Source organism: Carcharhinus amblyrhynchos, chromosome 19 (genome assembly GCF_965287045.1).
Source record: "Carcharhinus amblyrhynchos chromosome 19, sCarAmb.v2.hapA, whole genome shotgun sequence".
Lineage (NCBI taxonomy): Eukaryota > Metazoa > Chordata > Chondrichthyes > Carcharhiniformes > Carcharhinidae > Carcharhinus > Carcharhinus amblyrhynchos.
The window spans coordinates 26,401,091-26,415,744 of record NC_137342.1 but is presented as its reverse complement, the minus strand read 5'-3'; the positions used below and the strand labels follow the sequence as shown (position 1 = coordinate 26,415,744).

At 44.9% G+C, this 14,654-nt stretch overlaps 1 protein-coding gene across 2 annotated transcripts; it reads right to left on the bottom strand.

The window, feature by feature from the left end:
* Positions 1-14,601, bottom strand: LOC145355382 (uncharacterized). 2 transcript variants are annotated; one of them, XM_080207397.1, is made up of 2 exons: positions 14,463-14,601; positions 1-2,250 (listed from the first exon to the last, which is right to left on the bottom strand). In XM_080207397.1, the coding sequence occupies exons 1-2, from the start codon at positions 14,475-14,477 to the stop codon at positions 1,036-1,038; spliced, it is 1,230 nt and encodes a 409-aa protein (XP_080063523.1). In that variant the 5' UTR covers positions 14,478-14,601; the 3' UTR covers positions 1-1,035. The 2 variants fall into 2 exon arrangements, with proteins under 2 accessions (XP_080063523.1, XP_080063522.1); XM_080207396.1 differs by lacking the exon at positions 14,463-14,601 and adding an exon at positions 6,037-6,137.
* Positions 14,602-14,654: the final 53 nt, after the last annotated feature.

Here is a 14,654-nt window from a genome sequence, read left to right as displayed (position 1 = left end):
ACGTCAATTACTCTGTATTTTAAAGTCCAGGTCACCTTTTGGTGAGATTTTAATTTAATTGTAAAATAAGAGATCTCCTTTCTGAGAAATGAATATAATTGACAGCAAAACAGCTTCTAGATCAGCATAATCAATAAAACAAAAGTCACCAACCTTTCTCATTTAAGATCAGGTGCTAAATAACACAATCAAATTAAATAAGTTAATCAGATTCAATATAACACGTCACTTTGTTGGTACATTATAAATGAATGAGAGAATATCAAACTAAAACGCATTTCTTCTCAAAGGCAAAACACTCTACAATTCCATGCATCCATCTTGAATTATTTTTCTACCAACTTTAGCAAAGTACAGTCAATCTCAGATTAATTTGGAAGCAAAGTGTTCAATGTTTCAAATTGACAAAGTGAAGATTCTATTCACTTGTCAGGAACTGAATTTCCGCTACTTTATTCAGTTTCTTTTACCGGGTATAAAATGGCTGTAATTCTCTGACTCAAGGTTTGTATTTCTGTGTTTGATTACTCTCTGGCGAAGCACTCTGGGACACTTTCTTACTGTAAAGGTACTATATATAACTTATTGTAAGAAATAATGGGGCAATTCAGAAATTATAAAGCATTTCTCCAATTCTCACATTTTGTCCAGGTGAGTATCGCTGAGCTTTTAAACAACTCGGGTAGATCCAGATTATAATAGCATCAGTAGGCTTGGAAATGGAATTTGCTAAAAATGACTAGAAATGGGAACAACTGAGTCCATAAGAGTGCACAACAGCATCAAAATGGTGAGAGTAATTTCTTTATGGTCCTTAAGTAGAATTGTAGTGTTTAAGAGGGAAACAGCCGACTGTTTTATTCAGGCAACTGATGATGATATCTTAAGTGTTCCACTGTAGCCCATTGGCTTTTTAAAATAAATATTGATGCCCCCCCCATTAAAAATGGTCTCATACAACTCCAGAAAAGCATTTGGCTGCAATGTGAACGTTATTCATAAATAACCAATAAACTACTGGGAGGGAGGAAAAAGTTAGTCTTTGGGTCGATTTCTTCTGGGATGTTTCTTGGAATCTGGTATTTGCTCATCGATGGTAACCCACTGGCCCTGCTCATTTTTAACAAGAACGCCCAAGCATCGAACACCATCTCCTCTCCTGCGCTTTGGAATGGTTTGACCCATAATGCTTTCCAGCATCTTGCTGTTCGACAGGCTTATACAGTACAGTTGAAAGTCATTTATCACGTCGTCGGTGTAGTATTTAAGGATTTCCTCCTTTGGAATCAGTGGAACACATTCCTCCTTGTGACCATGTTTCCAATGGTACTTCTGGCAGACTTTACTGCAATAATACGTCAGCCGGCAGCGTTCACAAGAGCGAAAGTGACAGTCCGCATCTTCCAGTTCGTTACACATAGGTGAAGAGCATATAATTGGGAATGTTTCTGGTGGCTTGGTTTCTATGTCAGAAATCGTGGACACATATCTCGCTTTATGTTGGTAATGCACATAAGGGTTTTTCCTGTATTCTTCGGGATTCTCCACAGCCATCATGGCTTTTCTGGCCACATGAACGCCAGCCATTTCATATTCATCTTCCTGTGACAGGTACCAAATTATTTGGGGAAAGGAGGATCTATCCCAAGTTTGCTTACAAATTGGAATGTGATAATGCTCCGCCAAGACCAGCCATGCCTTAACAAGCAACCCAAGGTTCAATCTTTGATCAGACATTTTCCAGGCTACTTCTAGGCAGTTAAAGATCTGTAACTGGCAAAGATACTTTATGTCATCTTCAGTACACAAGACAAGGCAATTGTAGAGAATCTTCAAGCATTCCTGCCAGATGAAATGGCGCAAGTGTGTAATTTCACCATCAAAAACGAGCATGATGCCAATGTTTGTAACAATTCTGTATCGCTTATCCCACATGCGTCTAACACAAGGCATGTAACAAGATATTCGACGCAAAAAGCCTAAAGCCTGAAAAAACGTAGAATGTGAGTGAATCAACTTCATGCTACCTTCAGCAAAGCACTCATCCACCAGTTCAGACCACGCAATTTCGGCGAAACGCTGCAAAAAGACATGTGCTTCTGGGCGACAGTCCTCAGCTCCGTTAATAGAAATTTTCTCAAACAAATTCAGCATGATAGTGTGTAGTTCTGATTGGGCCTCATAAGTGTCTTGTAGAATGAGTCTCATAATGCGTTTAATCAAATTGTCAGTGGAGTCTCCAGTCAGCATCTAAACAATATCACAAAGAAATAGCTTTCAAAATACATGAAAAATTAAATTTGTGAACATCAGCAAGGTAAAGGGGAAAAAAATATTTCACTAGGACAGTAAAGTTCATTGGAAACAAGACATTTCCATATGTCATTTTAACAGCCGGTTAACACAGAACTTCACGCGTGGACAGATCTTTTTGTTGTGTATATGTGTCCTCTTGTCACATAACAGCATCAGGGCAACAACTGAGTTGCATTTTTTTCATCATACTTAAAAGAACGTCTACAAAATACAAAGAGAAAGTGGACTGTCTAAACCAGTGCTTTGTTAACCATACTATAACTATTAGGAACAACTGAATAGGCTGGATTTTCTCTAGGAAAAAGATTGAGAGGAGTTCCAATAGCGATCTACCAAGTCATGAAAGGATTCAATATGGTACACATAAAGATGTTTCCATTTATGGATAAGATCAAAACAGGGGACTATAAGTGCAAGATGCAGGATTCCCAGACATCTAGACATCTGCAGAAACTTTCCTGGAGATCTGCAAAATAGTTATCTAAGCAAATTAGCAGCAGCTTAACGCAGGTGTACCGCATGTGAGGAGGCAAGAGAGGAGTGCGGCCATCATGTGAACAACACTTTGGAGGGGAATTCATACGGAGGTGTGATGAAAAGGCATAAAATCACCAAGCAGATTCACAGTTACTGAAGTTGATAGTGGGTGGTAGGTAAATTCAGTAATGTTTAAGGAGTTTTTTAAAAAAATAAGTAATACTCAAGACTCAAAGAAAAGATGCCAAATTACCAGTTCGCCCAGGCATCATGATTATTGCATGGGGTTCAGGTTTGATTTGAAAATGAACAAACAAGCCATAAAAATATGAAAAGCAGAAAGGTTAACCTTGAATATGGTCCACAATTCTGGTTCTCCATCTTACAAAAAGGATATAGAGACACTGAAGAAGGTACTAGAAAGTTTGCATTTGCACCAGAACTGAGAAACTATAACTATCAGCAACAACTGAGTAAGCTGGATTTTCTCTAGAAAATAAATTGAGGGGGAAGTTTTAATAGAGATCTACCAAATTATGAAGGATTTAATAGGGTGGACATAAAAATGTTTTCCATTTATGAATGAGATCAAAACAGGGGACTATAAGTGCAAGATGGTCACTAATAAACCCGATAAGAAATTCAAGAGAAACTTCTTAATCCAGAGAAATAAAAGCCAAATACTGTGGTTGCTGGAAATACGAAATAAAAACAGACAATGCTAGGAAAACTCAGCAGCTCTGGCAGCATCTGTAGAAAGAACTGAAGAAGAGTCATTTGAACTTGAAACACTAACAGTTTCTCTCTCCACAGATACCACAAGACCAGCTGAGTTTTCCCAGCAATTTCTATTTTTCTCTCTTTATCCAGTGTGTGGAATTTAGAACGAAAAATAGATTAGGAAAATTGTACCTTCAAGCGGAAAATAGAAATGGACAGAGGGAGAAAGGAATAAATGGATATGGTGACAGAATGAGATGAAATTAGATGGAACAGGCATGTGGGGGTATAAACACTGGCACAGATGAGTTCCATTGAATGATGAGAGGAGGTCTGATTGAAAAGTATAAAATTCTAACAGGGCTGGACAGACTAGATGCAGGGAGAATGTTTTCCCTGGTGGGGGAAATCTAGAACAGGGAGATAGTGTCAGGATACAGAATAGACCATTTAGAATTAAGATGAGGAAAAATTTATTCAAAGGATAGTGAACCTGTTGACTTCTCTACCATAGAAGACCATGGAGCCAAGTCACAATGTATTCAAGAATGAGACAGATCATTTGTAGATTTTAACGGTATCAAGAGGTATGGGGAGAATGAGGGAGTAAGGCATTAAGATGGGGGATCAGCTAGGATCACGTAGGGAGCTGCCAGGCTGGAGGGGGGGTTGGGGTGGAGGGGGCGGAAAGGGGGCGGTTGGGGGCGGGAGGTGGGTGGGGTTGGGCGGGTGGGGGCGGGAGGTGGGTGGGGTTGGGCGGGTGGGGGCGGGAGGTTGGTGGGGTTGGGCGGGTGGGGGCGGGAGGTTGGTGGGGTTGGGCGGGTTGGGTTGGGTGGGGTTGGGCGGGTTGGGCGGGTGGTTGGTGGGGTTGGGCGGGAGGGGGCGGGAGGTTGGTGGGGTGGGGCGGGTGGGGGCGGGAGGTTGGTGGGGTGGGGCGGGTGGGGGCGGGAGGTTGGTGGGGTGGGGCGGGAGGTTGGTGGGGTGGGGCGGGAGGTTGGTGGGGTGGGGCGGGTGGGGGGCGGGAGGTTGGTGGGGTGGGGCGGGTGGTTGGTGGGGTGGGGCGGGGCGGGGAGGTGGGGTGGGGCGGGGCGGGGAGGTGGGTGGGGGGGCGGTGGGGTGGGTGGGGTGGGGGGGCGGTGGGGTGGGTGGGGTGGGGGGGCGGTGGGGTGGGTGGGGTGGGGGGGCGGTGGGGTGGGTGGGGTGGGGGGGCGGTGGGGTGGGTGGGGTGGGGGGGCGGTGGGGTGGGTGGGGTGGGGGGGCGGTGGGGTGGGTGGGGTGGGGGGGGCGGGTGGGGGGGGGAGGTTGGTGGGGGGGGGAGGTTGGTGGGGGGGGGCGGTTGGTGGGGTGGGGCGGGTGGGGGGGGGCGGTTGGTGGGGTGGGGCGGGTGGGGGGGGGAGGTTGGTGGGGTGGGGCGGGTGGGGGGGGGGAGGTTGGTGGGGTGGGGCGGGTGGGGGGGGGGAGGTTGGTGGGGTGGGGCGGGTGGGGGGGAGGTTGGTGGGGTGGGGCGGGTGGGGGGGAGGTTGGTGGGGTGGGGCGGGTGGGGGGGGAGGTTGGTGGGGTGGGGCGGGTGGGGGGGGGAGGTTGGTGGGGTGGGGGGGGGAGGTTGGTGGGGGGGGGCGGGTTGGTGGGGGGGGGCGGGTTGGTGGGGGGGGCGGGTGGGGGGGGGAGGTTGGTGGGGTGGGGCGGGTGGGGGGGGGAGGTTGGTGGGGTGGGGCGGGTGGGGGGGGGAGGTTGGTGGGGTGGGGCGGGTGGGGGGGGGAGGTTGGTGGGGTGGGGCGGGTGGGGGGGGGGAGGTTGGTGGGGTGGGGCGGGTGGGGGGGGGGAGGTTGGTGGGGTGGGGCGGGTGGGGGGGGGGAGGTTGGTGGGGTGGGGCGGGTGGGGGGGGGAGGTTGGTGGGGTGGGGCGGGTGGGGGGGGGGAGGTTGGTGGGGGGGGCAGGGAGGTTGGTGGGGTGGGGCAGGGGGGGGGGGGGAGGTTGGTGGGGTTGGGCGGGTGGGGGGGGGGGGGGGAGGTTGGTGGGGTTGGGCGGGTGGGGGGGGGGGAGGTTGGTGGGGGGGGGGGTTGGGCGGGGGGGGAGGTTGGGCAGTTGGTTGGGGGGGGGGGGAGGTTGGGCAGTTGGTTGGGGGGGGGGGGGGCGGGCGGTGGGAGGGGAGCTGCCCGGCTGGGGGGGGGCGTGGGGGGAGGGGAGCTGCCTGGCCCGGGGGGGGGGGGGGGAGGGGAGCTGCCTGGCCCGGGGGGGGGGGGGGAGGGGAGCTGCCTGGCCCGGGGGGGGGGGGGGGGAAGCTGCCTGGCCGGGGGGGGGGGGGGGCTGCCTGGCCGGGGGGGGGGGGGAGCTGCCCGGCTGGGGGGGGGAGCTGCCCGGCTGGGGGGAGCTGCCGGGGTCGGGGTGGAGACTGCCGCGTGATTGGAGGGAGTGTCGGGAGGTCTAGTGCCTGGAGTCACTCACAGACGGCGACTGATATCGGACTGGACGGGAATCTCAGCGGCCCCCAAGGGAATCTCTCCCATGACCTCCCGCACTCACCTCCAGCCGCTGTTTGTACGGGATACTGCTCCCTTCCCGCAGCGACCCCGACTTCTCCGACGCTGCCGCCATCTTTCGCCCCTTTGCCGGGCCGAGGAGACAGAGAGCGGCCGAAAGAGAGACCCTCTTCCCGGCAGCTCAACCACAGCCTCGGGCGCTGCTGCCACCTACAGGACCGGCAGAACTGTTACACCGCAGCCCACTCTGCCAAAAAAACCCAATTGCCAGCCAAGTTAATATTTCTTTTGTTTATTAGTGTCACAGGTAGGCTTACATTAACACTGCAATGAAGTTACTGTGAAAATCCCCTAGCTACCACACTCTGGCACCTGTTTGGGTGCACTGAAGGAGAATGTAGTATGGCCAAAGCACCTAACCAGCACATCATTCACTCTGTGGGAGGAAGCCAGAGCACCCAGAGAAAACCGCACAGACACGGGGAGAACATGCAGACTCAGCACAGACAGTGACCCAAGCCAGGAATTGAACCCGGGTCCCTGGCAGCAGTGCTAACCATGATGTGGAGATGCTGGCGTTGGACTGGGTAATAATAACATAATAAGAAGTCTCACAACACCAGATTAAAGTCCAACAGGTTTATTTGATAGCACAAGCCATAAGCTTTCTTCATCAGGTGAGTGGGAGTTGTGTTCACAAACAGGGCATATAAAGACACAAACTCAATTTACAAAATAATGGTTGGAATGCAACAATGTGTCTGTATCTTTAAGACTTGATCACCTGTAAAGACTTTCATTCCAACCATTATTGCTGGACTTTAACTTGGTGTTGTGAGACTTCTAGCAGTGCTAAGCACAGTGCCATCGTTGACTCCCACCGATAAAATCAAAATATTGCAGATTCTGGAATTTGAAACAAGAACTGGAAAAGCTTAGATCTGCTGAGTTTTTCCTATAGACACTATGGGTGCTGGAAATCTGAAATAAATCTGAAAGAAAATGCTGGAATTAATCATGAGGAAAGATTAACTTGCTGAGTACTTCCAGTATTTTATAGAATCTTAGAATTCCTACAGTGCAGAAGATGCCATTTGACCCATCTGCACTGACTCTCTGAGCATCTTACCCAGGCCCTTTCTCCCAGCCTATTTCCCACAAATTTCCCATGGCAATCCATCTAACCTACACACCTTAGGTAACTAAGGGGCAATTTAGCATGGCCCATCCACCTAACCCGCACTTTGTTGGACTCTGAGTGGAAACCAGAGCACCAAGAGGAAATCCACGCAGATATGAGGCGAGCATGCAAATCTACACAGTCACCCAAGGCTGGAATCGAACTTGGGCCCCTGGAGCTGTGAGGCAGCAGCGCAAACCACTGTGCCACCGTGCCACTCTCACATTTACTATTATACATTATACCAACACCAAGTTGGGCACATGCAGCCCAGACTGACTGGTAACAAAGGATATTTTTTATTTTGTATTTCTTTTAATGTGTAATTATTTGATACTGCAATGTGAGATACTGGTTCCTATTTGGTTTTCAGGGATATATTTTCAGAATCTTTTTTGCACTAAAGAATATTAATAGTCAACAGTGAAATTTAATTGATTGACCAGATTCACCATTCAAAGTGTCCAGCACTTGGAGTCAAAGTGGCTGATCACTTGATTGTTTTGCTGAGAGTGTGACAGCTTGTTTTAAAAACATCTTTAATGCTAGACAAGATCGTAGAGTTCTGATGCCCACATGTCTTATCATTGGTAATCAGCAGCCGACTACAAGCAGTAGACAAAAAGAGCACCAGGAGCAGACAAGATTATCACACATACTTCCCTGATTCTACACAAATAATTCTTAACTACCTCTTACTTACTTTGAATCAAGTTGGGCTGCAGTGTTTTAGTGCTGGGAAATCTGAGGAAACCATTCTTACTTCATGCCAGCAATAAATGTCAATGCTGTAAGTTCTATCTACCAAGCTGCTTTAGGACCTGTTTTCAGCAATTAAATCCAGCAAAAATTGTTCATATAACTATTTTAACAGCTATTCCTATATGTATTTTTGGAAATCTTGTTGCAAAGTGCAGTTGGTTGAGTTAGTGTTTAACTTTTAATGCTTAGGATATATTAAAATGGCAGGATTATGACCAAGCAATTTCACTGTAAGTGTGCTAGATTTTTTTTTCCAAAAATATACTTTATTCATAAAAATCTCAAATAAACTATTGCAAATCTACATGGCTTTGAATTGCAAACAGTGCAGCATCACGTGCTAGTTTTTTTATTCATTCAAGGGATGTGAGTATTGCTGGCTAGGCCAGCATTTATTGCCCATCCCTGAGGGCATTTAAGAGTCAACCACATTGCTGTGGGTCTGGAGTCACATATAGATCAGACTAGGTATGATGACAGAGTTCATTCTCTAAAGAACATTAGGAAACCAGATTTTTTTTATGACAAGCAATAACAGTTTCATGGTCATCATTAGACTTTTAAGTCGAGAGATTTTATTGTATTCAAATTTCACCATCTGCTGTGGTGGGATTTGAACCCAGATCACCAATACTTTACTGTGGGTCTCTGGATTACTAGTCTAGTGACAATCCCACTGCACCTCTCTCATTAAAGCTACTTTTTTAATGGTAATACGGCATTTTATATTCTCAGAAAATGATGTCTGTGACTGTAATTGCTAACTCGAGCTCTGCCACTCAGGCAGCAGATTCACGGCTCCATGAAAAGCTAGGCCTATGAGTCTGCCACTGGGATACTTAGGATCGTAGACAGTGAAAGCTAGGGTGTCCAGCTCTCCAGGACACAGCTGTATGCAACCCTTGAGAAATATCACCAGGACATGAGTCTGAGGCTGCACCAGAACTTTAGCATGTGTCAAAACAGTAAAGAGGAAGGGAAGCAAATGTAAAATATTACAGTATGGTATTAAGCATTCCTTGCCTCTACACATCCACAAATTGTTGTGCTGAATTGTTTAAGAACTATATTGAGACACTGTACCAGCTAGAATTCAATCAGTCCAACAATTCTTTGTAATTGTGTAACAAACTAGCTGCAATACTTTTTGTTATCTTTTTGTAAGGTCTGAAAGCAAACTAGCAAATAAAATCAAAGAACAAATTGACTTTAGTTAATCCTGGATTACTTTGATCTACATACCTAAGCACTTCAACCTAGTTTTGGCACTTGCAACCAAGATTGTATCATCTGTGTCAATTGTGTATAATGTCTGCTTAATTCAAATGACAAAAATACTCTCAGTTATCCTCGTGTCATCAAACAACACTGCCCTGTTTTAAAGGAATGCATCTTACAGAAAGCTACATCAAAAATACAAAGGAAACTGATCAAGTTGAATAATAATATCCTACCAAACACTCCAGTAGTGTCCTCTAGCTATTTACCATTTATATAGATGATCTGGAGGAGGGAACCGAGTGCAGGGTGTCGAAATTTGCTGATGACACCAAGATTGGGGGAACGGCAAATTGTGCGGAGGGTGTGGAGAGTCTGCAGAAGGATCTAGATAGGCTGGGCGAATGGGCCAGGAAATGGCAAATGGAATTTAATGTTGGCAAGTGTGAGGTGGTCCACTTTGGTAGGAAGAATGGTAGGAAGGACTATTACTTACGTGGCGAAAAACTGCAGCAGGCGACGGTGCAGAGGGACCTCGGGGTCCTTGTGCATGAATCGCAAAAACCCAGCTTGCAGGTGCAGCAGGTGGTCAGGAAGGCGAATGGGATGCTGGCCTTCATAGCGAGGGGGATTGAATATAAAAGTAGGGAGGTCTTGCTGCAGCTGTATAGGGCATTGGTGAGGCTGCAGCTGGAGTACTGTGTGCAGTTTTGGGCGCCGCACCTGCGCAAGGATATTTTGGCCCTGGAGGGAGTGCAGAGGAGGTTTACTAGGCTGATACCGGAGTTGAGGGGATTGAGCTATGAGGAGAGGCTGAATAAACTAGGCTTGTACTCGTTAGAGTTTAGAAGAATGAGGGGAGATCTCATTGAGACGTATAAGATGATGAATGGGATGGATAGGATAGAGGTGGAGAGACTCTTCCCGCTCAAAAAAGACACTAGGACTAGGGGGCACAGCCTCAAGATAAAGGGGAGGCGGTTTAGAACGGAGTTGAGGAGGAACTTCTTCACTCAAAGGGTTGTGAATCTCTGGAATTCTCTGCCCGTTGAAGTGGTGGAGGCTGCCTCGCTAAATATTTTTAAGAAGCGGGTTGATGGGTTTTTGATAAGAGAAGGGATTAAGGGTTATGGGGAGAGGGCGGGAAAGTGGAACTGAGCCACGACAGATCAGCCATGATCTTATTGAATGGCGGGGCAGGCTCGAAGGGCTAGATGGCCTACTCCTGCTCCTATTTCTTATGTTCTTATGGTCAGGAAAGGATTCAAGCATGTGGGCAGACGCAGTGAATTCATTTTGAGGGCTACTTAGGCAGGGGATATGATCAGATAGAGAGGGAGGCAGCCAGAGTGACTATCTGCCCAGACCATGTCCAGCCTGGACTTGTGGACACCCCCATCTTGGCCAGCAACAGGGGTAGATTCACAAGGAAATTCTCTAACACGTCCTCTGTCCTCTGCATCGGGTGTCCAGGGATCAAGAGCCTGAAGTTGGGGACAGCCTCATCAAATAATGACACGGGGGCTATAAACTCTTACACTTTGTAAAAACATGAAGCATGTTTTAAGTACGGAATTCTTTAAACTTTAGATATTTTGGAATAGAAATAGAGAATACTCAATGGATCTGGCAGTACCTGTGGTGGGAGAAGCAGAGTGAACTTTAACAATAAATCTGCAGTTCTCTCTTCACAGATGCTCTCTGACATGCTGTGTATTTCCAACAGCTTCTACTTTAACCCAAGACTTTGCTCAGAGATTTTTGTGTTGTTTTCTCCCTATAAACTATAGAGCCTATAAATATTTCCTCACTGTTTCAAAAGAGAAACACTCTCTTCTACAAACTTCCTGTGCATTCTCAAGCTAAACACCGATTTTGCAAAAACTGTCAGATTGATTTTATTTTGAATGAAGATAGGTTCATTGCTCAAATCTGGACTGTTACCTATGCATTTGCCACAGATCCGAAGATAGAAATTATTTTATCAATTTATCTTTGAAACTCAAAACTATGTCAAAATAGAATTTATAGAATTGACTTGAACCCAATGATCATAATATTCTGACAATTCTCATTGAACATTTGTTTTATTGTCTAAATTTCCAAGTAAATTGACTGGGAATCTCAAGCTTTCAATATGTAACACCAAACATGACTTATAAAACTTTAGGAATGTCTTTGCAACTCATCCCACTCTCACAGATTTGTTGGCAGTGGGTACATAAGTAGCTCTCTCAGTGGCTCAGTGGTAATGCATTGAATTTCAAATGAACTTGAAACACCAGATTGCTGGTTCAGCAAACAGTCTGTGTTGAGTTATAACCTGATCCCCTCCACCTCTCCATTGCTTCCTTTAAAACCGTCCTTAAAATCCACATGATTTATATGGTCAACTCTCCTAAACCTTCCAATAGCTCAGATGCCATTTGTTTAATACCATAGGGCATTTTTAGTATTAAAAACACTGCACAAGTGTATGTTGTTGTTAGAACAACATTAATAATTTCATACAATATCTGGAAGAATTGTAACTGTACAATATAGTCAACTTCCAACCTAGCCACATTATGCATGGAACACAAAACAGCCATACATCAGAACATAGGAACTAGGAGCAGGAGTAGGCAATTCAGCTCCTCGAACCCGCTCCACCATTTAATACGATCATTGCTGATCTCATCTTAGCCTCAATTCCACTTGCTTGCCCATTCAGCATCGCTGTTTAAGCCTTTACCAATTAAAAATCTGTCCACTTCTTCCTTAAATTTATTCAAAGTCCTGGCATCCACTGCACTCTGGAGCAATGAATTCCACAGACTCATAACCCTTTGAGAGAAGTAATTCTCTTCTCTGTTATAATTCTGCCTCCCTTTATGCTAAAATTATGATATAATTGACTCACTGCTCTTGCTTCTTATCCAGCATGGCATAGATGTCCCTAACTGGATTAAGAATACATTATCATTTTTAAAAAAGTATTTAAAAGTGGAGACCATTTCAATTTTCAGCTAGCAAAAAATTTTAAGAAAATGACAATGGTAAAAATACAAATACCCTGAATTAGATGGGTGGGGTAGGGAGCTACAATTGTGATACCTGAATGTGAAGAATCTTCATGACAGATAAGAAAGGAATGGGTTTGACTCCTGCTTAATGCACTTTGCAATGAAGTGTGAATACCTGAGATGCCTATAAATGTTTAATCAGTTTACCTCTGTATTGCCTCATCTTTTCAATGGTGAGGGAGCCATGCATGTCTTTGGGTCAGGCGTCTGCCTGCCAGTCCAGGCACAAGATGGTTTGATTCTAATTTTTTTTATTGAATTGGGAATATGTACAACAACCATCAATTATAATTTAAGAATGAAGATATTAAGATTTTATCTTTCACTGTTACTTTCCCTGAACAACTTTAAACACAGGAAATGTGACAATATAGCTGTCTAAAGAACACATTGAGTATTGCAGTTTTACATTCTAATTGCAAATGATTTGTATTACCTTTGCTCAGTTAGCAAACCTCTGGGTCAGAAGATTCTGAACTCGAGCTCCATACAGAGAGGGTGTGTTAAATAGCCAGAATTGCTCTCCTTCCAATGAAATACTAAAAGGCTCAAATTATGGATTTCATTGGTATAGGTGGGCATTTAAGGTCATATGGTAGAATTTAAAGAAGAATGGAGATTTGTTCCGACATCCTTGGCAACAATGCATTCAAAATGTCAAATTATTTATTCACTCTACATATGCTAGATGACCTGGAACGCACTTCTAGCGTTTCCATTTATTGGACCTAAATTCAATTCTTTGTCAGTGTTGAGTTAGCTCATCTCTGATAAGACAGTGCTTGAGGTGTAAGAAAAGTATTTTTCAGTTTCAAGACAGAATTCCAGCAGTGGAATTGAATACCCATTTTGCACAACTGTGTCATTCTGCCACTGGAACAAGGGAGCTGGATTGAACAGTACAAAGACTTTCATCAGGCACATATATGCCAGACTTCTGAAATCTGTATTATACAAGTAATAGTATAAAAATGTTTCACTTGGCTTCAGTGCTCCTGAATGATCAACCTGAGATTCTTTTGGAAGGTATATGCGGTATATTTAGAAATTAAATGGGAAAGACTTGAGATAAATTGCAATGCATCCAAATAGTTGGTTTGCATTAACTATTTAGATTGTGAAGACTGGTCACATGGACAAAATTCATCATTCTTGTCTTAGAATCCCCACAGTGCAGAGACTATTCGGTCCATTGAGTCTGCACCAACTGTCTGACAGAATATTTTACCCAGGCCTTATCCCCATGCCCCCACATATTAACCATGCTAATCCCTATAATCTACAACTCTTGGGACACTTGGAACAATTTAGCATAGCCAATCCACTGTGGAAGGAGCCCAGAGCACCTGGAGGAAACCCACACAGACACGGGAAGAATGTGCAAACCCCACAAGGTCACCCAAGGCTGGAATTGAATCCAGGTCCCTGGTACTTTGAGGCAGAGGTGCTAACCCCACATGTGAAAGCAATATCACAGCCAGGGTCAGAGCCTTATAGGGTGGAGAGGAAATTAGCAAATAAAATTCTGATCATTTAAATTTTAATATTGAGTCAAAGTATCTTATATATGTGTGTTTGAATATTACAAAAGTAACAGCTATCTCTTCATTAACTTTACAGGTTTCATGTTGCCTTGTATTGGGACTTGTAAAATAAAAAGTTGAGAATCACAATTCCTTGCTTGGATTGGAAATAGACTTAATCCAGATGAAACAATGAAAACTGTCCTGCAGTAAACCATTGTTCCATACTCAAGTTAATGTACCCTTGAATAAGAGCATCAAACATGTGAGAATTAAAATTACCTTTCAGTCGGTAATTAGAGTAACAATTGAACGTTTAAATTATTTAAACACTTAAAAATATGCTAAATTAAAACGTGAAACGTTATTTCCAGTGATAAAACATCATTGCGACGTGCCAAAAGTGGTTTCTTTTTCATTCCTACCGGACATTACAATGAAGCTTCCTGACACCAGAAGTGTACTACTTCTCAACAATGTATGTAACTTTGAAAGGTTTAACTCCGGTGTCAGTCCCGAGTACAAAGGTGCATGTAACAGGCTCTTTTTGAAGAAACTACAAATAAATTATTGTTCCAATAATATTTAATCTATAATTACTGTATAACAGTCTTGTTACACCACGCATCATTTATTTCTATATTGAAATACTGCGCTCATTTGGCAAGAAATTCAAATACAACGAGTTTATCTTTCGGCTTACTCCAAACTATTTCCATACCTGCTGCCGGAGCATCAGACATTACATTCTTGAAGAGCCAGAAACATGTCTCCAGGGTAATACTTGTACTCAAGACGAGACGCGAGACAATTAGCCCCGGCAGAAGTTTCTTCGCCCGGTTAATTCATTCTTTTGTTTGATTTCTCACAGTTTTATCAAAACACGGAGGAGACAAATTGCCTTCTGGAGTCT